At 44.7% G+C, this 27,132-nt stretch overlaps 1 protein-coding gene across 1 annotated transcript in view; it reads left to right on the forward strand.

Moving 5' to 3' along the window:
* The window catches only part of LOC125438416 (glutamate receptor ionotropic, delta-1-like), a 446,171-nt gene extending 419,933 nt beyond the window's left edge, over positions 1-26,238 (forward strand). Inside the window, exons 3-4 of the mRNA XM_048506861.1 lie at positions 25,746-26,030; positions 26,087-26,238. Coding sequence (XP_048362818.1) covers positions 25,746-26,030; positions 26,087-26,238 — 437 coding nt within the window. The remainder of the gene's footprint in view (positions 1-25,745; positions 26,031-26,086) is intronic.
* The last annotated feature ends 894 nt before the right edge of the window (positions 26,239-27,132 follow it).

Raw genomic sequence — 27,132 nt, forward strand, 5'->3', positions numbered from 1 at the left:
TCACCCTAGAAAGATACATGGGGAGAGCTCACTTTCACCCTAAAAAAAGGTAAAGTTTAACCTTCAGTCGTGTTCGACCCAGGGGTACCACTGCAAGTAGTGATTTCATAGGCAAGCTTTTTTTGTGGGGTCGTTTGCCATTGCTTTCCCCAGCTATTCTTTACCCCCTAGCTATGGGCTAAGTCCGTGGTGGCAAGGCACTCCAGATGTTCATGGATTACAATTCCCATCAGCCCCTGCCAGCATGGCCAATTGGCAGGGGCTGATGGGAATTGTAGTCCATGAACATCTGGAGTGCCATAGGTTCACCACCACTGTGCTAGGTACTCATTTACTGAGCAAGGAATGGATGGCTGGCTGAGTTGACTATGAGCCAGCTGCCAGGATATCTGACCCACAGCACTTTCACCTTACTGCCCAGCAATCTCCAGGAGCCCTAATGAGGACAGAGTTTGGCCTCTCTTTGATTAGAGCTCATGACCATCTGGCAATTTTAAAATCTTGGAAGAAAAACATGATATCCAGCCCAGATTCCTTTGGCCATGAGCATTTTCAACACATAATAAGTAACAATAAGAACCATGAGCCAGGCCAAATTGGGAACCAGGCCAGATTGGGAAACGGGGGAGGGGTTGCCTCAGCTGGCTCACAGGCCTGATAAGTCCCCTCAAGTGGCTAGATTCATCCCTCAGGCTGCATGTTTGACACCCCTGCTGAAGAGCTTTGGCCAGGACCTCATAGCATGAATATCAGACTTAGCCTTAGTCTGTTCAGCTACTGTAATTGAAGAAGAGTTGGTTTTAGACCTTACTTTTCTCTCATTTATTTACTTGATTTATTGATTGTTTTCCCCCCCTGTCAGACAGACTCAGAGCAGTTCAGAAATGTACAAAGGAGCAATACCGTAAGGAGTCTCAAATCTCTGTTCAGGTAAAGGAGGGGAAGAGGGTCTAATATTCTTCTCAAATAGTTATGATTCTCTGCACTGGCCAGTATGAGAGGCAGGTTGTTGATGAGCCAGCTTGATATGGTGGTCAGCATGTTGGATTATGATCTGGGAGGCCCAAGTTCAAATCCTCACTCTTCCATAACGGGTGATCTTGGGTCAGTCACTATCTCTCAGCCTAACATACCTCACAGAGTTAAGATAAAATAGAGGAAGCGAGAATGATGGACACGGAGGGCCCTCATCATTACAGCTATTTATCCTTGACTTGGACAGCCCAGGCAAGGCCAATCTCATTAGATCTTGGAAGCCTCCAAGATCATGGTCAGCACTGGTTAGTGTTTGGGTGGGAGACAACCAAGGAAGTCTAGGATCACCACACAGAGACAGGCTATGGCAAACCACCTCTGAATAATTCTTGCCTTTAAACTCTAAGGGGTCACCATAAGACAGCTGTGACTTGATGCCAGTTCCCATCACCAGATAGATATATTAGGAGCCTGGTCTTCTGTCTTTGCCTGGGTAGTTGAACAATATCTCAACTTTGGTCCTGACTCAAGTCCTCTGCTGCAGTTACTGAACTTGGAACCCACCTCTAGGTTTGGTCATGGCAACCCAAGACCTCTGCATGGACAGTAAGTGGGAAACAGTCTCTTTCTGCCCTTGTTGCACTTCCTCTGCTCTTGATTGTTTACCGTGGTGCCCACTGTCTCAGAAAAAGAAACCATCTAGGTTTGTCCTTTATTTAGCCAAGTAGTTTTCTCATGTTATGGAACAGGGTGTTTGTTGTGAGGGGGGAAGGGCAAGGAGTTTGTGAGCCCCTTTGAGTCTCCTACAGGAGAGAAAGGGGGGATATGAATCCTCCTCCTCCTCCTCCTCCTCCTCCTCCTCCTCCTCCTCCTCCTCCTCCTCCTCCTCCTCCTCTTCTTCTTCTTCTTCTTCTTCTTCTTCTTCTTCTTCTTCTTCTTCTTCTTCTTCTTCTTCTTCTTCTTCTTCTTCTTCTTCTTCTTCTTCTTCTTCTTCTTCTTCTTCTTCTTCTTCTTCTTCTTCTTCTTCTTCCCATTCTCCATGTGGAAGCTGCAGCTGGGGTTGCCAGATTTCAGGCAGTGTCTGAAAAATTCCCAGAATTACATCTGGTTTCTAAATGGCAGGGATCAGCATCTTTTGAGGAAAGGGCTGCTTTGGAAGGTGGACTCTGGCATTATACCTCTCTGTCTGAGGACCCTCCTGTCCCAAAACTCTGTCCTCCCTAGGTTGCCACCCCCAAAATCTCCAGAAATGTATTAATCTGTCACCGGCAACCCTGGCAACTCTCAGTAAAAGAAAAATTATGAAATATGGCTATCATGGGCATATATTAATTAGGACCCTGGTGCCTGAGAGGCATCATCCAGTTCCTTAACGTTAGGTTTGATTTCTGTTTGCCGAGTGCCACTTTGTAAAGGGCCTTTGGGAGAAATCTGTGATTTTTATCCTCGAGGCAGAGGAAGCAATATAAAGCAGTTTTCTTCTGCTGGCTGTCAAAAACAATTGTAAGTGGAGAGAAGGGCTGCCGGAACGGAGGACCGAGCTCACCCTATTTGCCAACTGATGTTCTAAATCTCCCCCTCCCCCCGGTCAAGATTTTTAGTTTGCGCCTTTGCGATTAATGGCACACTTGCCGTTCAGTCCGTATGGGAAAACATCGTGCGTATTCCCTCTGGTTGGCTTTTTGCAAAGGTAAGAAAGATCTTTTCCCCCTCCCTTTTAAAGAAGCAGTAATTATGTGCAGAGCTGTCTGCGGAATTTTGATAGCTTTGGCTTTCGGAGGGTTGCTAAGTCATCCTGATTGATCTGCGAAGGATCACTGGAGAATTATGTGCTGAAATTGTCATGAGGAGACATTTCACAGCCTTTGGTTTGTAGCAAGCGAATTCTCTGCCCGGTTTTACACCGGAGTCACACTGAATGAGTAGGAGGGATGTATTGCAATGGGCAGCTACCAGGGAGAATGAGACAGATTGGATTCCCTCCCTGCTTTGGAAAGGAAACACGCACGTGCGCACACACGCACATTTTTGATATATACGAGCCTTGCCTACAATAACTCCACTGAAAAGCTAGGATGGGTCTGCAACCTGCAGCTCTCCAGATGTTCATGGACTACAATTCCCATTAGCCCCTGCCAGCATGGTCATGGTGGCAGGGGCTGATGGGAATAGTAGTCCATGAACATCTGGAGAGCCGCAGGTTGCAGATCCCTGAGCTAGGAGTTCTGAATGCATCTGAAAGTTCTGTCCTATGATGATAGGTCTGTGAATGTCCGTGTGCCCAGAATTCCATAGCATTCACTGTTTGTTTGGGAGTGGTCTCCAAAAACTCTTCCTGCTTCCTGTAGGACTTTTCTGGTCACAAAGAGGCACAAAGCGCTTCGTACTCTCTCCTGGCTTCATAAGGGGCATTGCTTTTATTTTTTTCGTAGGGGTAGTATTGAAGATTACATGCCAACCTTGCATCTTTTACCATCCCAAAAGATTGGAGAAGTGTAGCTTCCCTCCCTATTTTGCCTGTATCAATAAAATGGAAACAGCACTCCGTGTGGTTAGAGTTGCCTGTATTATATTTGGGTAGCAGTTTTGCTGAGAAAGGGACCAAATTGTGGTAGTGGTACATTCATTAAGCTTCACTGAACAAAGTATGAGGATGTGATCTTGAGTACATGGTGTGAGATTAGCTGTAGAGCAGGGCTAGGTCCTCTCTGTATGCATATAGGTTAATACATCTACACTTGATTGCTCCTCATGTGAACCTTGTTCACATATTTTTACACTGGTACTTTGCACTTCTTTTGAGGAGCTGAGACACCCCCTATCCAGATAGTTCACTGGGTCAGACCTGCATAGCTTCAGCAACAGAACTGGATCATGTTCCTTCAGACTGTGGCATTTGATGCTAAAGTCTTATTGATCCCCTCCCACTGCATTTACCTTTCCTAGAAAGCCACATGGATTCAAGAGGTCTATGGACTGCTCCTGATCCATACTGTTTGCTGAACAAAGAGGGGGCATTGGACCTTTAAATACGTTTCCTCTGCCCCAGCCCCCAGTGTTGTATGCTAAAAACTGCACCGTCAGAGTGGCCGGTTCTTCCTTGCCACAGGTTCAAAAAAATCCCTCTCCTTGGCTACCAATCTTGATCCTCCTTGATCTGAGATTGCAAATGCCTTAGCAGACCAGGTGCTCAGGAGCAGCAGCAGCAGAAGGCCATAGCTTTCACATCCTGCAGGTGAGCTCCCAAAGGCACCTGGTGGGCCACTGCGAGTAGCAGAGTGCTGGACTAGATGGACTCTGGTCTGATCCAGCAGGCTCTTTCTTATTTTCTTAAGGCCATTGTTTTCACATCCTGCAGGTGAGCTCCCAAAGGCACCTGGTGGGCCACTGCAAGTAGCAGAGTGCTGGACTAGATGGACTCTGGTCTGATCCAGCAGGCTCTTTCTTATTTTCTTAAGGCCATTGCTTTCACATCCTGCAGGTGAGCTCCCAAAGGCACCTGGTGGGCCACTGCGAGTAGCAGAGTGCTGGACTAGATGGACTCTGGTCTGATCCAGCAGGCTCTTGCTTATGTTTTTAAGGCCATTGCTTTCACATCCTGCAGGTGAGCTCCCAAAGGCACCTGGTGGGCCACTGCGAGTAGCAGAGTGCTGGACTAGATGGATTCTGGTCTGATCCAGCAGGCTAGTTCTTATGTTCTTATGTTCTTATGTTTGGAATGGCTTTTTGTGAAATGCTTTGCTTCAGAGAAATGTGCCAGACCTCACATTTGTTGTTACCTCATATAATGTGCACATAGCTGGCGGCTACATATAAAATTTTTGTTATTATGGATGCTAGGTTATGTATTTACTTTTTTATTGACAGCTGAGCTCATCGTGAACAAAACGGTAGGTTTTTAAAATGCAAACGATGTGACGGTAATTTTTTAAAAGGAATAGAAGAATGACTCTATAAATATAGACCGTAAACGAGAGAGAGCGAGAACCGGTAACAAATATAACAAGGGGAAACAAAGTTATGTTAAATTATTCAACGGAATGAAACATAAAGACGGTCCATAAAGTGTACAACTGGCACTCTTGCACAGGCAAGATAAGATCTTCGTATCTGTTGGTGATGGTTTGCTTTTCATGAGTAGCGAAGCTCAGCCAAAACTGAGGATTTCTGTCATGGAATAGAATGGAAACAGGCAGCAGCAGCAGCATCGTCAAAATATTGGCTCAAGAGTTGTTTTATGGTTTTTTTTAACAAAAATATTTTGGATTGATAACTCTATTAGTTTCGCCGATACTGAAGTCTTGGTTATCTTCAGAACTAAGTCCAACGTTGTGCAGCTGCACTCATAAATATGTTCCTTGCTGCCCTTCTCTTGATCCCAAAATCGTTAAAGTGTGAAGGGGAATTGGCACACCATCCTACTGTAGACAACTGCCAGCGTGCGTGCCAAACAGCGGTGCTCCGGGCTGTCTTGCTGGGCTGATTTTCTGCCTAGGCAATCAAAGCAATCCCCTGAGACGCTGGCAGCTTTGCCGGAGCCGGTGGCTTGGGAAAAGGCGGCACGCATCCGTCTCCGCTTGTCATTTCATCCCAGGCCCAAGGATCTGCCAGCCGGATCCAAGACGAGCCCCCGGGGAATTTGCAGCACTGATGGGGACTCAGTTTGCTCCCAAGTAAAATGATGGTACTGGCCACTCGCAATCACGGAACCCCTCCCCTTTGTTTGCTGGCCCCTCGACATCTTCCCTGGGACATCTTGCCATTTTGCTCAGCACTGAGACCCATTCACCAGCACGTGTTCTCCAGCACATGTAGCAAAATGTAAAGTGATGCACATAGGGGCAAAAAATCCAAACTTCACATACACGCTACAGGGGTCAGTGCTATCAGTCACAGACCAGGAAAGGGATTTAGGTGTCTTAGTTGATAGTTCCATGGGAATGTCAACTCAATGCATGGCAGCTGTAAAAAAGACAAACTCTATGCTGGGGATCATTAGGAAAGGAATTGATAATAAAACTGCAAAGATTGTCATGCCCTTATATAAAGCAGTGGTGCGACCGCACTTGGAGAACTGTGTCCAGTTCTGGTCGCCGCATCTCAAAAAGGATATTGAGGAGATAGAAAAAGTGCAGAGAAGGGCAACGAGGATGATTGAGGGACTGGAGCACCTTCCCTATGAGGAGAGGCTGCAGCGTTTGGGACTCTTTAGTTTGGAGAGGAGGCGGCTGAGGGGGGATATGATTGAAGTCTACAAAATTATGCATGGGGTAGAAAATGTTGACAGAGAGAAATTTTTCTCTCTTTCTCACAATACTAGAACCAGGGGGCATTCATTGAAAATGCTGGGGGGAAGAATTAGGACTAATAAAAGGAAACACTTCTTCACGCAACGTGTGATTGGTGTTTGGAATATGCTGCCACAGGAGGTGGTGATGGCCACTAACCTGGATAGCTTTAAAAGGGACTTGGACAGATTTATGGAGGAGAAGTCGATTTATGGCTACCAATCTTGATCCTCCTTGATCTGAGATTGCAAATGCCTTAACAGACCAGGTGATCGGGAGCAACAGCCGCAGAAGGCCATTGCGTTCACATCCTACATGTGAGCTCCCCAAGGCACCTGGTGGGCCACTGCAAGTAGCAGAGAGCTGGACTAGATGGACTTTGGTCTGATCCAGCTGGCTTGTTCTTATGTTCTTACATGCATGCTCCTGCGAGGATTGTCAGTCTAACCCAGCTGTACTCTGCAGCTTGCAGAGAGCCATCTTCTAGATCTCCATCGATCAAGAGAGCCACACGATAACTCTATGCCTTATGCCACAACCCGCCAAACGTACCTGTATAATAATATTATATAATTATTGATATTAAATACATACCTGCAACTATAATCTCTTTTTTTAATCACTAGAGTGCCTCTGAGCATCTAGCCTTGTCTTTCCCTGCCACTGTTGAACCATAGCCAGCTCTTGGGCATTTGGAATGAGGGGAAGGAAGTGTGCCTGTTGAATTCCAAAATGACGAGATTCCAGTCTTTGGTTTTTGAACTGTCTTGGTCTTATGTGTGTATAAAAGATCAAGGGCGGAGCCAGCAGCTGGATCAGACAAAAGGCCCAATAAATTCAGCATTCTGTTCACACAATGGCCAACCAGATGCCCCTAGGAAGCCCCCAAACAGGAAGACTGCAACAGTGTTATCCTTTCTGTGCTTCCCCAGCAACTGATACAAAGAGACATGCTGGCTCTGACAGCGGGTTGATCCCACAAATAAAAAGATTCCCATCAGTAGAGTGGGACTTCCTTGCCTTCTTCATCCACCCCAGCCCATAATATCCCAAATGCTGCTCTGGGTGGGTGGAGGGTTTCACGTCGTGGCGGCGGCATTTGGGGGGCGTGTTTTGAATTGCAGCTGGAGAGCATTGTGAGAAAAATCACGCTCTGAGGGTTGAAATCTTTCAGTCTGAGGAAACTCTTTGTGAAATCAAGCTCAGAATCTCTTTGTCACCAAAGCATCCTAACAATTTGAATACTTTTGTGATTAGTTCAGGGAGACTTCATGTTATATAGCCAGCTTTGTTTTGGCTCTCCCCCCCTCCTTTTTTTTGTTTAAATCTACCCAACATTAATACATAACCGTACTTTACATTCCCTTTCTGCTACCATATCATCTTCTTGATCCCTTTCTGTCACTCCTCTCAGGCAACCTTTACATCCATCTCATTTTCCTTCTTTTTAACATTCAGGTCATTAGCTGAGGAACGAGAGAACCACTGTGGATGTGTCTTTTGAAAGATCTTACACCTTAATTAAACACACAACCAGTTGGCCTTTTGACTTGATACATTTTGATCTGTGGGCTAATCAGAGCTCTTCAAGCCATCGTCATCATTTTAATGGGTTTGGATGAGAGCGCCAATCAAAGAGAAGGCGCTTGAATGGACGATGCAGCCGTGGCCCTGGGTTTTCAAGCTTTGTTTTTGTATTTTTAAATGACCAGGTTATCTATCTAGGACAGAGTCACCATTCACTTTGGATGCATATAACATTCTTCCATTCCAAATTTCTCCCTTGATGTTCCAACTTGCTGGAATTTTATGGAAATAGCCAGGAATGCTGGCATTTTTTGTAACGGTTCCGGATTTACGTCTCTGGAATTTGTGCTGCGTATAATGAAGAATGGGTGCAGCAGCTTAGTTCAAACTTGACACTTGAAACTCTGACCGTTACAGCCTGGGGGAGCCTGATCTCATCAGGAGCAGCAGTGGCGTAGGAGGGAAAGAGCTTGTGTATCTAATCTGGAGGAACCGGGTTTGATTCCCAGCTCTGCCGCCTGAGCTGTGGAGGGTTATCTGGGGAATTCAGATTAGCCTGTGCACTCCCACACACGCCAGCTGGGTGACCTTGGGCTAGTCACAGCTTCTCGGAGCTCTCTCAGCCCCACCTACCTCACAGGGTGTTTGTTGTGAGGGGGGAAGGGCAAGGAGATTGTAAGCCCCTTTGAGTCTCCTGCAGGAGAGAAAGGGAGGATATCAATCCAAACTCTTCTTCTTCTTCTTCATCAGCTCTCAGAAGCTAAGCAGGGTTGAATCTGGCAAATATCTGGATGAAAAACCTCCAAGGAATACCAGAGTTGTGATGCGGAGGCAGGCAATGGCAAACCAACTCTGAATGGGGTTTTTTTGCCTTAAAAACCCCACCAGGGTTGCCACGAGTCGGGGAGATGCCCCAGTGCCTATTGGTTCAGCTCATGTCTTGTAAACCTTTCATGAGCTAGTTTTTCAGTGAATGTCAATCTGCTCATTGACTGGTTCATGGCTGCATGACAGGTTGCTTTACTGTTTTCCCCCCAGTAAAGCACAGCGTAATTGGCTTTTCTGCAGCCACGGCTACTGTTTTCCTTGCCATGCCACCAGAAGGCTTTGGGGTTTTTCACTATATTGATGATCGCTATTGTGCAATTGCAATCCAACATTCTAATGATTTATTGCCACGGTCACCGAAGTCACAGCTGTCATTTTAAAGAAGTATTTATTTTTATTGGGTTTTGTATACCACCTTACCCCCGTAGGGCTCTGTAGGTCTTTTAGGCCTTTCTGTTGTGACATTATAAGGGAAAAGGAGTAGTCAACACATTTCTTCTTCTAACTTTACAATGGGCAGCTGTACTTTTCAGTGAAAGCTGGGATTTCTGGGATCGCTCAAACATTAGAGCACAATAGCAATTATATTTTCCCCCCATCAGATTACAGAAAGAAAGGAATGCATAATGGTTGGGGAACTGAATCCTGGCTTCTCAGACTCTAAGAACATAAGAACAAGCCAGCTGGATCAGACCAGAGTCCATCTAGTCCAGCTCTCTGCTACTCGCAGTGGCCCACCAGGTGCCATTGGGAGCTCACATGCAGGATGTGAAAGCAATGGCCTTCTGCGGCTGTTGCTCCCGAGCACCTGGACTGTTAAGGCATTTGCAATCTCAGATCAAAGAGGATCAAGATTGGTAGCCATAGATCGACTTCTCCTCCATAAATCTGTCCAAGCCCCTTTTAAATTTATCCAGGTTAGTGGCCATCACCACCTCCTGTGGCAGCATATTCCAAACTCTGGCTCATTCCGCACATGCAGAATAATGCACTTTCAAACTGCTTTCAGTGCTCTTTGAAGCAGTGCGGAATAGCAAAATCCACTTGCAAACAGTTGTGAAAGTGGTTTGAGAACGCATCATTTTGCGTGTGCGGAAGGGGCCTGAGGGAAAGGTAAAAATACTCCCCTACACAAGCACTGGGCCATTACTGTCATCACAACAAATACTAGGCAAAGTGAACAGGGAGGTTTGCCATTGTATTCTCCAGTCATTTACACTTTACCCCCAGCAAGCTGGGCACTCATTTTACTGACCTCGGGAGGATGGGTCAGCTTTTAGCTGGATACCTGAAACCAACTTCAGTCTGTGAGCAAAGCTTTGACTGCAGTATTGCAGCTAATTTACTCTGTGCCACCGGGCTCTCTAAACAGAGGTCAGAACAGACAGTTGGGAAAGAAGGCATTGCAGTTTATTTTGATGCTGGGGTTGTATAGAATGGTGAAAAATAATTAAAAGCGGGAGGGACATGGCTCACTGGCAATCTGCTTTGCATTGCTGAAGGGTGCAATATCCCCGGCGGTTCAGTCCCCAGCATCTCCAAATATACAGTAGGTGTGGATGTGAAAGACCGCTACCCAAGACTTTGGAGAGATGCTGCCAGCCCAACTAGAAAACGGTGGCTCTAAGAACATAAGAACATAGGAACAAGCCAGCTGGATCAGACCAGACTCCATCTAGTCCAGCTCTCTGCTACTCGCAGTGGCCCACTGGGTGCCATTGGGAGCTCACCTGCAGGATGTGAAAGCAATGGCCTTCTGCGGCTGTTGCTCCCGAGCACCTGGACTGTTAAGGCATTTGCAATCTCAGATCAAAGAGGATCAAGATTGGTAGCCATAAATCGACTTCTCCATAAATCTGTCCAAGCCCCTTTGAAAGCTATCCAGGTTAGTGGCCATCACCCCCTCCTGTGGCAGCATATTCCAAACACCAATCACACGTTGTGTGAAGAAGTGTTTCCTTTTATTAGTCCTAATTCTTCCCCCCAGCATTTTCAATGGATGCCCCCTGGTTCTAGTATTGTGAGAAAGAGAGAACAATTTCTCTGTGTCAACATTTTCTACCCCATGCATAATTTTATAGACTTCAATCATATCCCCCCTCAGCCGTCTCCTCTCCAAACTAAAGAGTCCCAAACGCTGTAGCCTCTCCTCATAAGGAAGGTGCTCCAGTTTGAGTTCTGACAGAGGGAGCTTTGATTCTCGAAAGTTTCTACCGTGAAAATCTTTTTCGGTCTCTTAACATGCTACTGGACTCAAATCTAGCTGTTCTATTGAAGACCAACACAGCTACTTTCTGAAACAATACTGGCTTTGATAGCATCCGATTCAGTTGAAGGCAACTTCATGCGTACAAGACTCTCTACCCCGCCTCCCCCAAATGTGCATTCTTCAGCACTCTTTCTGTTTTAATGCCATGCTGGTATGTTAGCATGGTGCTGCAGAAAGGCAGAAATCGAGGAAAAGGCTAATAGGAAAGCCGCATGTTGAGTAATCAGTATTCTGATTTTTTAAAAAATGCACTCTTGTTTATTCCTCTATAATGTCCGAGAAGGAAAATCAAAATGTCCCACAAGGTTACTAAAAAAAAAACAAAAAAAACAGGTTCTTTATAGCCTTGTTTGTTTGCTTTACTCTGTGCAGAAGGGTACCACTGATCACATAAAAGGGGAAAAATAAAACACACAGGAAGAAAAAAAATGGGAGAAATTGGATCATTTAAAAGGGTTGCAGTTTGCACGTGATATTCTGCAAAGCAGTGCTTCTGTGTTTTTCCGGAGTGGCAAAATGAAAATTACATGCTAATGATTTTGGAGAAGGGGGTCCTTTAACATTTATATGAAAACTCTGTGCAAGAGGATTTCTGCTGCTGCCCAAATGCCAAATATTGCACGAACAGAACATTTCCCCCCCAGGAAAGTCACGCTTAGCAAAGTCTGAAGATATATGGGCAAAATTTAGCATCCGTATTTGGAAATTTTCCTGCCAGAAAACAATTGAAGTAAAACACAAAGCACAGAATAATGTGGCAGCAGAACGGGGGATAGTTTTATTGGGACTCAAACCGTTTTTATTTGACTAAAATGAATATGTAGCTAGTGGATATTGGGCAAAATCCAATAATGAAGACACGTCCTCGAAATGATTCCAAGCACAGAATTATTTTCATCCATCCCATTAATTTCAATGGGATTAGTACTTTAAATGCATAGAAATATGGCCACACTGTTTATTCTAGCTGGCATAAGCTAGAAGGCGTGGGAGCCAGCGCCATATTTCTCCATGCATGTTTTCTGGAATCGGAAAACTTTCGTTCACAAAGGCATCAAAATGCCTTTCCTGTTCTTTTCTGGTTTGCGACGATAACCTTTCTGATGCAGCCAGACACTCTGGGAACAAAACACCAGCAGAAGTCTGAAGTTCGCAATCATGCAAATTGGGGTGGGATTGGGGTTGCGCCCTTTGAGGCCTGCTTATGAACACTGAAATGCCATCGTTGGTAATTATGTCAATGTAGAACAATCAGTTGCGTATTCTCAGACTGGGCCAGTTCGCTGGATCTGGGCTTCTTTCCTTTCTGCAAAAATATATGATCTTTGGCAGCTGGGTTGCCGGAGGAACTGTTTTTGATGTGCTTAGATGAAAGCTGTGGTTGCTATGCACTGTATACATTTGTATCTGAACATAGAAGTGAGTGTGAGAGAAATGATAAGCCTTCTACCCATCGGGTGTCAGAGGGATTAAAAATGTAGACCCCCCCCCTTAACCTGTGCTAGTTTTTAAATGTTGTGTATTTGTCCTAGAGTACACGAGTTGATTTGTGGTATTCCAATTCGTTCACACCCTGGTTTGATGGCTTTATCAAAAAAGTATGAGGAGAATGAGGTCTCGGGCTTAAGGAGACGGAGGTTAATGAAACACTGCCCATCAGAAGTACAGTGGGAGATAAGGTGACCAACCTCCAGGCCGTGGCTGGAGACCTCCTGGGATTACAGCTGGCTTGCAGGTAGCAGAGATCAGTTTACTTGGAGAAAATGGCTTATTTGAAAGATGGCCAGTATGGCATTATACCTCATTGAACTCCCTTCCCATCCCAAACTCCGTCCCCCTCAGGCTTTACCCCTAAAATCTCCAGATATTTCCCAACTTGGAGCGGGCCACTCTATCTAAATGCCCCCCTCTCCCAATTGGACAAAAAATGCCACTTTATTTCTTTCCATTGATTCAATGCTTAAGCGAAAGAGATCCTAAGCGCGGGGTACTTTTTTATTCATTTCTCCAAGAGGCTTTGAGTGGAAGGGAGAAGTACCTGATAAGTCTGATACACTGAGGGCCCAACAAGAGAAAACATCTTCAGCAGGTTTTTTTAAAAAAGACAGAAACTAAAGGTGGCTGTTATCTTGTGCAAACCATTCACCCTCAACCTATTACCTTCAGCCCGGGGGACAATATTTTTGTACACTGAAAGTAACAACAGAAAAATAGGATGACGACGTTTTGGAAATGTTTCAGAAGACAACTGTGGCACTGTGCTGGGAGCCACTTTCCTGGAATTACCCGAGGCCACTTTTGTGGCCAAGAGCAAGCAAATGGGGAGGCTTACCCCTTTCTCCCCTCTGCTCCATAACGGAGAATGTACAGCCTTGGCGATAGGCCAAGGGGTTGTTCAGATCAGATAGGTTGGGTGTCTAGACTGGCTGCAGGAGGCAGAGCCTCCAGGCAGACCTAGAGCCTGAAGACTTCATTGTGGTCCACCCCTTGTTACTTATTATTATTATTATTATTATTATTATTATTATTATTATTATTATTATTATTATTATTATTATTATTATTATTATTATTATTATTATTATTAATTATATTTATAAACCGCCCTCCCCCGAAGGGCTCAGGGCGGCGAACAAACAAATAGATAGAGCACAAATAAAATCAAATTTTTAAATAGTTATTTAATATGGCTCTATATGTTAAAATCGACCCCCATTAAAATGCAGCATCTATCGTACTCACTGGATGAAGCGCCCTACCAGGACAGAGTCCCCTAAGAAAAGAGGGGAGAGGAAAGAAGAGGGAGGGGGAACGGCAGGGTCCACAGATTTTAGAAAGGGGGGGGCATCAGCAGCCGGGCTCCCCAAAGGCCCGGTGGAACAGCTCCGTCTTGCAGGCCCTGCGAAATTCATTATTGGACTTCTGCGGGGCCTCCCATCAGTTGTGTCCTGGCTTCCCCCTGGATAAAATATTTGGGTTCCTCCACACAGGGCAAGCAGCAGTTTGGGATGGGGGGGGGGGTGAGATCAGAGAAACTGTGCTGAAAGGGGGTTTAAGCTCCCTCATCTGCTATAATCTCAGCCTCAAACTATCCTCTACAGTTGTTTTGGCCCAGGGGGGAAAAAAAACTATGGGAGATTCTATTTCCACATCTCCTGAATTCTAATTCTTTATCTCATGGTTCACATCTAATGTGATCCTGAAACCCCACAGGAATCCCTGATGGGGCTCCCATGTACCATTCATATGTATTATAAGAAACTACCCGTATATACTCGTGTATAAGTCGACCCGCATATAAGTCGAGGCACCTGCACTACCTACTCACAAAAACTGGGAAAATTCTATTGACCTCACAGATAAGTCAATGAGGGGTGGGAAATGCAGTATAAATTGAGGCATCATTATATTAAATGTTTTTGAATATTTATTTAAAAGAAAAACAGTAAACAGGCTATGTAAGTGGAAAAGATGGTCAACAAGAACAATATGGTATCAACAATAACTTTAAAAGTACAAAAACCTTAGCTCAACCAGCAACCAAGCTAAAACACAAGAGTTAAAATCCTTCAAAACTGGATTTCTCCTCATCATCTGTATGTCCAAATGTAACCCAACTTAGATTTTAAGGGGGATATTATCAGAAATTAAAAATCTACTATTAGCTTCCCATTGTAAACAATAATGGGATGGGGCATCGCCTATGGGGGTCAATCACTTTTGATCCCCTCGCCCAAACTTCTCACCAAACCTGGTTGGTATCATAAAGAGACTCTTCCTGATGAGAGACTAGTTAGGAGCCAGGGTGAAGTTTATTAGAGGGGTTCAAAGTTATGGACCCTCAAAAGGGTATCCCCATCTACTAATAGCTCCCATTGAAAACAATGGGGAATGGGGGCACCTCCTTTGGGGGTCCATAACTTTGGACCCTCTCAACCAAACTTTACCAAACTTGGCTGGTACCATCAGGACAGTCTTCTGAGGGTACCCTGAAATTTTGGTGTCTCTAGCATACAAACTGCGCCCCCTGCTGGCCGGCAAAGTAAAAAAAAACACACAAAATTAATTAATGACCTGCATATAAGTCGAGGAGAGCTTTTTCAGCATTAAAAATGTGCTGAAAAATTCGACTTATACATGAGTATATACGGTAAGTAGAGTTTGCTATTACAATAAGTTGTAGTCATAGTCAAATACATTTGATTTATAAACAACAAAAACCCTGTGTTAATTTAGGCTTCTTCGACCTTCAGTTAAGTGGTTTTTGAAAACAGGACTTGAATAATGGAGTGTTGCCTGTCAACAGCCCAAGATTCTTGAATTCTTTGTACAGTGCTCACTGCGATGACTGGATATGGTTGAATAGAAAATAGGTTTATTCTCTTGTTATTATGTATGTTTCTGTGCTGTAGAATGCTTAAATGTTGCCCAATGTTTTTTCAAGTTCCTGTTATAATTGCTTGCCACTTTGCTAAGATCCGTTGGGAAATTTCCAGGATGAAAAACAAAACCAAAACCAAGAGGATCTGCTAGTGTCACTTTTAGGGCTGGGGCGAGGGGCAGAAATGTAAAGCAGGTTGTGGAGGGTTCAAAATACCCTGCAAAGTGGAAGTCCCACTCTTGAGCATTTGCAGAGTAGTGCATTGAAGTGTATTTGCTGCCGTTATTTCTGGGCTACGGCCTTTTAAAATCACAGTCTGCTGTACAGCTGCATGGCAGTGATTCTCATAACTTCTGCACGCCTCAATTGGTTTCTTTGTTAGAAGGTTCCTATCTTGCCTTCTCCTTTGGAGCGCAAGGTAGATGGCCGTGGAATCTGTAAATAGCTGATAAAACATCTCAGTTAATAAAACCATCCCGTAATTAAAACTTCAATGGCTGCATTCCAGTGTTCAAACGTTTCCCCGTTTGCTGATAATGGCCAGAGGTGCTATTTGTTGTGCTCCCGCTCCTCGGCAGGCAGAGTACAATTAAAAAAAACCCAACTTCCTGGTTTGGGGAAGCCTTCGATCAAATTTCAGTTTGCCAAGTACAGCTGCCTGAGCAAATTTGAGAGAACTTCTTCTACACGGTTCCAAACTGCTTTGCCCAGGCACCTTCTTCCAGACTTTCAGGCAAATGGCAACGGGGACCTTCTAGCAGGGATGCCAGCATGGAATTTCAGCTCACCTCCAGCCTACAGAGATCACCTTCCTTGGAGAAAATGGATGCTTTGGAGGGTGGACTCTGTGGCATTGTATCCCACCGAGGCCCCATCGTCAAATCTCTAGGAGTTTCCCAACCTGGATCAGGCAATCACCTCAACCACCCACTGGAGGTCAGGAGGACCCGGCAACCCTAGCTGCCATTCACACTTCCTGTGTGAGGGGGAGGAAGGCAGGTGCACATGGACATGGCAAAATGCCACACTTGCATACATCTCATATCAACTGAGGTGAGTCCAGACATCTGGATTAAAGGCCCTCGAACATCTGCTGTAAAACACTATACAGCTTCATCTCAGGTTAGATTGATCTTTAAAAAGCTGAGTAACTATTGCCTTCCATAGCTCTGCGGGTTCAATAATGCAGGTGCATCGGGTGGAGTAAGCTAAACCAAGTAGTGGTTTTAACCAGGTGGGTTGAGAAGGACCTCATAATTTCCCCAGACCTTTGAGGAAGGATGTTCTGAAAGAAAGGGATGGGCCTGCTTGCCCTCTTTTCCATAATGACACTGTAAATGGGACGGAATTACCACTTTTGACTCCATGCATTGGTGGTCTGAAGAATACATTTGCATTTGATAGCTCTGTAAATGATGACAGCGTTTTTTCCTACAACCAAAGAACATCTTTGTGTTTTGATGGCTGTAGTCTGATGTAGAAGTTACCTACATTATGCTGGAGTCCAGTGTTCGAGTTTGGACTCAGGGGCTGCTTCTCTAACAAGTCATCCAAGGGACTATTTGGGGAGGGAACCAATAGGCTGGGACCACCTTGGCTGACTCCTGATTACTGGAAGCAGAAGAGCCTCCTAGTGGGCCTTCCTGGAGCTCCAATGCTACCATCCAGTTCCAACTGATCCTCTGTGACTACATAGAAACGAGGAGACTCCATTTTCCATAAATATTCCACCAGTGGAAGGATTCAAATAATTTAACAACTGGTTCCGAAAGGACTCACTGGTGGGATCACAACCATTCTCTGAACTAGACGAAAAATTAGCTACCAGTTCTACCGAATAGGTGCTAATAGGCTGAATCCCACCACTGCCCCCACCCTTATACTCCCTTTATGCCTAAGACATAATAGTACATAATGGTAAAATAGTTACTTTCCATGGTTACTTGATACCACAAAGGGAATCTCATTGTATGGTAAAATGAAAAAAAAAAAAGGGTACGTATTAAGTATTTGTAGCTTGAAGAGTGATGTAATGACAATTTGTTCATTGCATCTGAAGAAGAGTCTAAGAAAGCAAGTACTGGAATGAAATGCTGTTAGTCTCTGAGGTGCTCCAAGATTCCTGTTGCTGTATGTTTTAAAGATGATTGCTCTCTTCTCTTGCCTGCCCCCATGCTCAGTTTACATGTTTGCAGATAAACCAAAGAGGTCTTTTGGCAGGAGAGACTGACCCATCACTAGCTTCTATACTTGTTGGTTTGATCATGATCCAGTCATCGTTTTGAAGAACTGTAACTCGGCAACCCCTAAAGTTCTTTAGGAAGGGCTTGGTTGCCTTCAGCCTCTTGCATCCTTCTGAGATGACCCAGGTGCTCAGTGCCAGGTGATCCTCCTGATGTTCTTGTCTCAGCTGAGCTATTCTGTTTCCTTTTCTTGTCCTTTTTCTCTTCCCCTGACTTCCTGTCTGAAGTTAAATAAATTACCTGTGTGACATGCTAAGTTTTGGCTGGCAGTGAGCCTGGGAAATCAAATCTGTTCCCAATCTGGGTGTCCTATTTGGCAATGCAGTGTTTTTCTTGCTGCTAAATCAGGTCGTCTTTATGGGAGGCAATGGGGCGGGGGTGATCTTCCTATAAGTAGCGAGAAATAAATGTAAATAATACCACTGCCATATGTTTATGGGAAGGCCATCAAGAAAGAGATGTTAAAAGGACTTCAGTCTCTTTCCTTTTGACCACAGTTTGGACCCTCCGCATGAGACAAATGGACACATGAAACTGGTACGCTGAATCAGACCACCGGTCCATCAAAGTCAGCATTGTCTGCTTAGATTGGCAGCAGCTTGCCAGGGTCTCAGGTGGAGGTCTCAGCCATCACCTGTCTTCTGGTCCTTAGAACCAGAGATGCTGGGGATTTAATCTGGGACTTTTGCCTGCCAAACGGATGCTGCACCACTGAGCCACGGCTACTCCCACTGGCCCCTCCCCAATGCAAAGAACAAATCTTTGGTTTCCACTGCCATTGTTAGCCTAAAACTGGCATTTTTGGGATACGGTTGTGTGGCTTTTTAAAAGATATATTTTTGATTACTGTCATTGCTATTGACCTCTTCATTGGGGCTTCCAACAGGGGAAGAGACTGGACCAGATGAATTTGTCAATGGATTATGAATTGCTCAAAGGGGGTTTAGACAATCCATTTTGGGGGGTGGGGGTAAAAGTTGGTGGCTGGTAATAATTTTCTTTTCCTCGTCTTGGCTCACTCAGAGGCATAATTTACCTTTGAACTGTCTAGGCCAGGAGTCTGCAACCTGTGGCCATGCTGGCAGGTGCTGATGGGAATTGTAGTCCATGAACATCTGGAGGACCCTGGCTCTAAGCCAGTGGTGGTGAACCTTTGGCACTCCAGATGTTATGGACTACAATTCCCATCAGCCCCTGCCAGCATGGCCAATTGACCATGCTGGCAGGGGCTGATGGGAATTGTAGTCCATAACATCTGGAGTGCCAAAGGTTCGCCACCATGGCTCTAGGCAATGAGTACCTTTAATCAGATAGCCAGTATGAAGAAGTCCTGGGAGTTATCATAACAACATCTTTTGGGGGCATCCTAAATTGTCTGTGTTTATGGAGAATATCAGAGAAATGAACCTTGAACAAGAAAAGTTAAAGTTGAGGTCAGAGATTTTCAAATGGTTCCTTTGAGAATTGGTACGGCCTAATGCATGACCTTATGTTCAGTTCTAGGAGGGTCCATATCTTGATTTTACAGCATTTTTAAAAAGCAAATTTCAAGGACCTGTCATCCTTATTCTACTTGGGACCATGTCGGGACGGGAAGGAGCATCCAACCCTTTCTCCCCTTACTATGGATGTGGTGTTGGCTGGGCGTGGCACTCAATGCTCATCAGCTGACCCAGATCCCCAGATTTATTTATTTATTTTAATAATAAGTCTCCGGGGCATCTAGGTCCAGAGAGAGATGGCAAAATGTCATCGTTGTTCATAGATGAGTTCTTCCTTTCTTTGTTCTAGTAAGATAGGGAAGTTAGGGTTGGATCTACAGGTATGTAGTTTGAATAATGTTTCTGAGCTTCTACTGTTGTGGTTCTTTGCATTTGATTACTGAGAGTTTGTTTTTTGAGTGGATGAGTGATGAGTGGAAGCAGCCTTCTCAAACATTTCATGCCTCGTGGTATACTTCCAAATCATTCCAAAAGGCAAGGAATGTACGTCATTGACTGCCTCTCTATAAGCTAGTCATTAACGTAAGTACCAGTTATTTATCAATTCTCCCCCAGTTCTGGCTGCATCATGGAAAGCAGCAGATGAACAAAATGAACCTTCATTTCAAAATGTCATGTGCAGTCATGAGAGGAACTGGGCAGTGTTGCCTATTGGACGGAAGACATGTATTTGGTTTATTGAAAAACACAGAATAGTCTATAACAATGTTCTTTACCCTTCACCCACCACTTCCTTACATAGGATTTTTCATTTTTCTTCTAGCGCTGCTCACTGAGCAAATCTTCTTCCAGTAAAATTGAGATAGTTCCTGCTAAGGTTCAAGTGTAAATGATCTACTGAATTCCTCCTTGGCTTTAGGAGAAATAAATTGGTATTTTATCCCTCAACTAGTGGGTGGATGGCACGCAATTAGTCCAGTCTTTCAGGTCCCTGAGGAGATGATAATTTCTGGGTAAAATAGGGTAGGATTTAATTCTGTCTAAATTACGATTGGACTTAATGGCTGCAGTTCTGTTCACACTTTTTGACATTAAGTTTAATCTCGTACATTCTCAAGCAGAAGAGGAGAGGCCAGGAGGTACACAGTCATGCTTCCTCGTCTTTTCTCCCACCAACTTGTGGGCGTTTCAGGAGATAACCTGTGCAAAACCTGGCCTGAACAAAAGGGGTCATGTAAAAAGAGATGTTCTGTTGTCCTCCTGCCAACTTTCAGTGGAAATGCAAAGCTACTGGTAGAGAACCCAACTATGAATGTGCTTGATTTGAATAATTAGCAAGCTTTTGTATTCTAGAGTGTCCCCCCCTCCAATCTTCTGGGCATGGAGCAAGAGTCACTGGGGGTGTGGGAGGGGGAAAGCTCTGAACTTCCTGCATTTCCTTTGAGGTCACTTCTGACTGTGTGATTTCTATGGGCCACATGGATTTAGGGAGTTTGGAGACAATTATCCTGTGCATGTTTTGTGCACCAACACACATCTCCCAGTGGTCCTACTAGCCTAGGGAAAAATGTGATGGGTTGATGGGCATCTATCATGGCTAACAGTAGATGTGGGAGGATAATTTCAATATGTGAAATAAATTTATCTATGGTTTATTAATTAAATTTTTATAAGAATGTGGATGAGATATGCTCATCTTGGATCTGATCATTATCTGAATGAGCATAATTCTGAGGTAATACCCATTGGCCCTCTGCCGAAGTGGTGTCAGGTACAGATAATTCCCCAGGTTTACATCAGAGAGTAGTACGAGTAATGGTAAATCATGTCAAAGGAACTGACCCAGACACCAATATCTGGGTTTCACACATCTTGTATTGGCCTATATTATGGAAGACACAAATGTGGAGGCCCAGATACTGGTGCCCCAGGTCAATTTCTCTCTCTCTCTCTCTCCATCATCCATCCATCCATCCATCCATCCATCCATCCATCCATCCATCCATCCATCCATCCCATCCATCCATCCATCCATCCATCCATCCATCCATCCATCCATCCATCCATCCATCCATCCATCCACCATCCATCCATCCATCCATCCATCCACCCATCCATCCATCCATCCATCCATCCATCTCCTCATCCTCATCCTCATCCTCATCCTCATCCTCATCCTCATCCTCATCCTCATTATCTGTCTATCCATCTATCCATCTATCCATCTATCCATCTATCCATCCATCCCAGCCCACTCCACTCCACCCCACCCCACCCCACCCCACCCACCCACCCACTTACTTACTTACTTACTTACTTATTATTTATTTATTTTTTATTTATCAGATTTAATATACCGCTCCATCCCCAACGGGCTCTGGCGGTGTACAACCAATAAAACCACCCACCCACCCCTCCCTCCCTCCATAAGGGTCAGTGTTGGAAAAGCAAATGTTAGGTGGGCTGACTGCCAGCTTCTAGCACTTTTTTTTCTCCATCTCTGTGAGCTCCTGAATCTGTCCTGAACCAAATCTGATGTGGCAGTCTTGGGCCAGGTTGCTTTAATTATGACAGTTGTGGCTGAGATGCCAAAAGGTATATGGCCAAGGGACTTTGTAATCCTACCTCCTTTGTATTTGTGACTGACTAATCCTTTGCGCAGCCAGTAGTTTTGCCAGGTGGTATTGAAACATCATGGTTTAGAGGATGTACGCTCTGTCTCAACACTACCTTTTTGATCTTTTCTTCTAATCTCAACAAGGAAAAAAAAGACAGTGTTTTTGTACTTTTTTTTAAAGGAAGAAAACCCAGTCTAGCTGCCTTTGTTTTGAAGGAATAGCTGATTCAGTTTAACAAGCTACAAAAACATTTTAGAATTTGTTCAGCAGTCCGTCTTCAGTAGCAGGTGGCTTGAAATTTATAGGGCTTTTAAAAGTGCATCTGTTGTTCCAGATTTTAAAAAGACATATATGGTAGCAGTTAATAAATGTTCAGCTGGTCGCTCTCTTTGCTTAAAAGTGCTCTGGAAATATGCTCAGAGGAAGTAATACATTTTGTTTAAAGCAGCATACACAAGAAAGCATATGTGGGGGTTGGGTGCAGAAGATGTTTACCCTTAAACTTGAAGGATACTTTACAAATATTCGGTATGATCTTGCTGTCTCAATAAAGCAGTTTAAAGCCCCATTTTGTTGCTATGTGAAAAATTAAACATAAGTATTCTCCGCCCCTTCCTAGACATGCGAATAATGTGACCTTCCTCAATCCACTTCTCTACAATTGTTTGCAAGTGGATTTTGCTATTCCGCACAGTAAAATCCAGCTGCAAACTACATTGAAAGTGGATTGAAAGTGCATTATTCTGCATGTGTGGAAGGGGCCTCAGATCTTTCCTATTGGAGTTATAAAGTTCTTCCATTTGAGTGGGTCATGTCCATTCTTTATAAGAAACTTCGGAAACAATTGCTTTGGTTCAGAGACTTGAATGATTGATCTGGCATTTATATTTCATTAAGTGTTGGTGATGAAATCTGTTCAAAGTAGGGAACATTTCCCCACCCACTGTCTCTTTTTAAGTGGCAAACTCTTCCCTATGAGGAGAGGCTGCAGCGTTTGGGACTCTTTAGTTTGGAGAGGAGATTTTATCGGCCAGAGGGGGGGATAAGGGATTGAAGTCTACACCATGCATGGGTAGAGAATGCTGATATAGAGAGACAACTCTTTGAGAGAAATTTTTCTCTCTTTCTCACAATACTAGGAACCAGGTGGGGCATTTCATTGAAAATGCTGGGGAAGAATTAGACTAATAAAAGGGAAACACTTCTTCACGCAACGTGTGATTGGTGTTTGGAATATGCTGCCACAGGAGGTGGTGATGGCCTGACTACCCTGGAGTTAAGGCTTCTAAAAAGGGGCTTGGACAGATTTCCATGGAGGAGAAGTCGATTTATGGCTACCAATCTTGATCCCCTTGATTTGAGATTGCAAATGCCTTAACAGACCAGGTGATCGGGAGCAACAGCCGCAGAAGGCCATTGCGTTCACATCCTACATGTGAGCTCCCAAAGGCACCTGGTGGGCCACTGCGAGTAGCAGAGAGCTGGACTAGATGGAATTTGGTCTCTTCCAGCTGGCTTGTTCTTATGTTCTTATGTTCTTAGGCTAGTGCTGTTTCTTAGTACTAAGGACAGATGTTCTGAGAAAGCCCCACAGCAGCCAAAACTGAGCAGATGTGTAGGCCTTTTAAGTAGATGCCTCAGGAGCCATTGTGGCAGGACTCCATTCACCATTTCTGATGGGTGTGACAATTGCACATTGTTTGGGGGGCAGTCGGAAAGCAATATTCCTGTACTCAGGTCTAGATTTTGGTTGTCTCTTTGCAAATTGGGATACTAATTCAAAACTCAAACTTATTTATGGTTCAGATGGATAAAAACCCATTCTGTTCAGATTTTTTAATATGTGTATTTTAAAAGCAACACCATCTGGGGACTGGGGGTAGAATGCCAGGGCTCCCTTTTCAAGTTTGGGGAATTGTATTGATGCTAAAAGGAAACTGTAGATTGAAATCTGTTCTAGCAAAAGTTTCTTCCGTACTACATATTGTAAATATTTATTATTGTGCCTTTGTTTGAAGGAACTGGGGTACTGCATACCATCCTTCCTTACCCTGTGAGTTTAGAACAAAGTAGAGTGGTCATTCCTGGGTCAGCTAGTAAATTTCATTGGTGAACAGTGATTTAAACTCACGTTTTCCTCCCTTTTAGTTTTTATCTGCTATTCTACATTGATTTCTTCTCAGCTGGTGTCTTCCTTCACTTCTGGCTTTTGAATATATAATACTGTCAGCATGAACCTACAGTTAATAAACCCAGATCTGAGTAAATTATAAGTAGTTATAAGCAAGAAACTATCAGCTTTTGTAGGTCTTCTTGGCAGTTTTCCATCTAGGGTTAACCAGGTTCCCACAATTTCTCCTCAAAGGATGTTGTTGCCAAATATTTTCTGAAAAACTTGAATGTTTTGTCAGAGACGCGATAAATAATTTGACGCACCCAAAATAGCGATGTCGTGATCTGGTACTTGGCAATGTACTGTGAACATATCATGGCAGTATTTGTCAGCTGAGATGCAGTTGTGTCTCCAGTTGATACTTGATGCTTATTGGTGGCTCGTTTGGTTGTCATCAAACAAATGCAGGAAAACACAGCACTCAGTTTTGAGGTTAAAAAATGTTGACAAATTTTGCACTCTTTGTGAATGTTGAGTTCTGCTGTAAGCAGTATGATGTGCCTTCAGTATGACTTAGGTTGTTTCCCCACTTACTGTCTGCTGCGCTCTACTCTCCCCAAGTAGTGCGGGGTCCCGTGGCACTCCCCACTACAGGGACAGCGACAACGCAGCTGCCCTGACGCTGCCACTCTCGCGCCCCCTCAGCGTGCGTCATTCCTGGCGCTCCTCAAAATGGCTCCTTTTATGGCATGGGGAAGCCCAGGAGCGCGCCAGAAATGACGCGCGCTGAGAGTAGCGCGCAGCAAAGGGTAGTCGAGGTAAGTGGGGAAACGACCTTAGAACTAGATACAGGTCCAGTTACAGACTAGACACCAATAAGACTTGGGGGATATAAACTTTTGAGAGTCAAAGTTCCCTTTATCAGATACCTGATAAAGGTTTGACTCTTTCAAGCTTATACTCTGAAAATCTTGTTGGTCTCTAAGGTGTTACAGGAGTCAAATCTGGCGGTTCTACTGCACACCAAAACAGCAATCCCCTCCGAAACTGTCAATATGACTTCGTACATCAGCTTTGGGTCTCCACACAATGTTTTCCACTAGTGCTGTCCTGGCTCTCCCTAAGATCTTTCCATTCAAAATTAGCTGTGGTTTCCCACTTTAGGGTGAGGGAGTTAGCCAGTGGCTAACTCGCAAATGGCATTCGATCCATGGAGGACAAGTTGGAATATGCCATGTGTTATTAACTCCTTTGTTTCATAAGAACATAAGAACTAGCCTGCAGGATCAGACCAGAGTCCATCTAGTCCAGCATTCTGCTACTCGCAGTGGCCCACCAGGTGCCTTTGGGAGCTCACATGCAGCATCTGAAAGCAATGGCCTTCTGCTGCTGCTGCTCCTGAGCACCTGGTCTGCTAAAGGCATTTGCAATCTGAGATCAAGGAGGATCAAGATTGGTAACCATAGATTGACTTCTCCATAAATCTGTCCAAGCCCTTTTTAAAGCTATCCAGGTTAGTGGCCATCACCACCTCCTGTGGCAGCATATTCCAAACCCCAATCACACGTTGCGTGAAGAAGTGTTTCCTTTTATTAGTCCTAATTCTTCCCCCCAGCATTTTCAATGAATGCCCCCTGGTTCTAGTATTGTGAGAAAGAGAGAAAAATTTCTCTCTATCAACATTTTCTACCCCATGCATAATGCCCTGACTTGTTGGTCTGTTGGTTCCCCCAGGCAGACTGTCCTGACTTCAGGTCTGATTGGCTCTTTAACTTACTTGAAAGTTTGTGGTCAGTAGTAAAAATGAGCTACAGTGGTACTGCATGGGGGCCACTTGGCTCAGAACCTGCCAGCAGGAGGCGACAAGGGGGGCAGGTGGGTCTGTCACTTTTCCTTGTTCCTCCAGACCCTGGTAGTGGTGGTAGCATGACAGAAGATAACAGGCGAACCATCTTGTTGGCACTGCTGGTCGAATCTGAGCTCTGCCAGGTCCTTGCTGCTTGGTTGCTCCTGGCTCATTCCTTCCGGGATTCTCACCTGTCCTTTTCTTCTCCTTCTCAGCCTGTGACTTGATGACCCTGGGGATATTAGCCTTAGTGACCTCCACTGGATGTGCCTCCGCCAACGCCCTGCAGTCCTTGACAGATGCCATGCACATCCCTCACCTCTTTGTCCAGCGCAACACGGGAGGATCTCCACGGACAGCTTGCCATCTCAACCCTAGCCTGGAGGAAGAGGAATACACGCTAGCGGCCAGACCGCCGGTTCGCCTCAACGATGTGATGCTGAAGCTGGTCACCGAACTGCGATGGCAGAAATTCATCGTCTTCTATGACAGCGATTACGGTAAGCGCGATGGATCATTCCTGAAACATCCCCAAAATCTCAGTGCCTCTGAACAGTCTGGGGGGTCTACGGAAGATGGTCATTTGGTTTCTGCCAGAGCTTTGAGACGGTGCTTTTGGGGTTCTTTGTGTTGCCACTGAGGGAGATGTTTCAAGTGGGCCCACTGTCTCCGCTTTTCTTTGCACAAAAGGTTTGCTGCGAGAACTAATTTTCACCCCGACTGCAAGTTGCTTAGCAACACCTTATCAAGACAGCCGAAGTTTGATTTATCTCACTTTTTTTTCAGTGAAATATTAATAAACTGTTGACATTGATTGGCAGAGTTCATCTGGCTCTTGCAAGGCAGTGCACAACAAGTGTTCCTTAACCACAATCCTCTCTGATCAGCTCCTTTTCAAGGCTCTGCGTTCCTTTTCTTTAAAAATTAATTTTCTGTATGGCCACGTTCTTTATCTCTTTTGCCCTGTTTCTCCATCCTGGAATATCACACCAGCCAGTTTTGGACGTGATAAGATTAGCATTTCTCCTACATTGTAATGATAGTCAGCCTGAAGTTTCTTTCTGACATTCAACGTAAGCCAAGAATTGTTGTCTGTTTCCTTGCCTGATGAGCTGGAAGGGGAGTCGTCCCACAACCAAAATCTATAGGTAAACAAGACAAAGGCTTACGTTGCCAGACTGGGAACATGGGCAGACACTCTTCTCACATAGCAGCTGCAGTGTGTGATTATTGGGCCCCTCTCACACAGTTGCATGATTCGCATGCATCTGTGTGTGATGGGAGGCCTGTTCTATGCAAGGTCAGAGTAGGAAGGGAGAGTGAAGAGGAGGAAGAGAAGTCAAATGAAGGTCCAAGCCAGGCAGGGGTCAGATCCTAGGGGTCTTTTTTGGAAGGGCAGGCCTAGGAATGGTTACTGAGAGATCTGCTTCTTAGGATAAAGGACAGGCATGAGACTGAGAGACAGCATGGAATAGTGGTTAGAATGTCATATGATTTGAATGGGGGGGATATTCAAATAGGGAAGCCTGTGGGGAAAGCTTGTCAATCATACACTCTCAACCTCAGCTACCTCTCAGATCCCTTCCGCACATGCAGAATAAC

The sequence above is a fragment of the Sphaerodactylus townsendi genome, linkage group LG08 (genome assembly GCF_021028975.2).
Source record: "Sphaerodactylus townsendi isolate TG3544 linkage group LG08, MPM_Stown_v2.3, whole genome shotgun sequence".
Taxonomy (NCBI): Eukaryota; Metazoa; Chordata; class Lepidosauria; order Squamata; family Sphaerodactylidae; genus Sphaerodactylus; species Sphaerodactylus townsendi.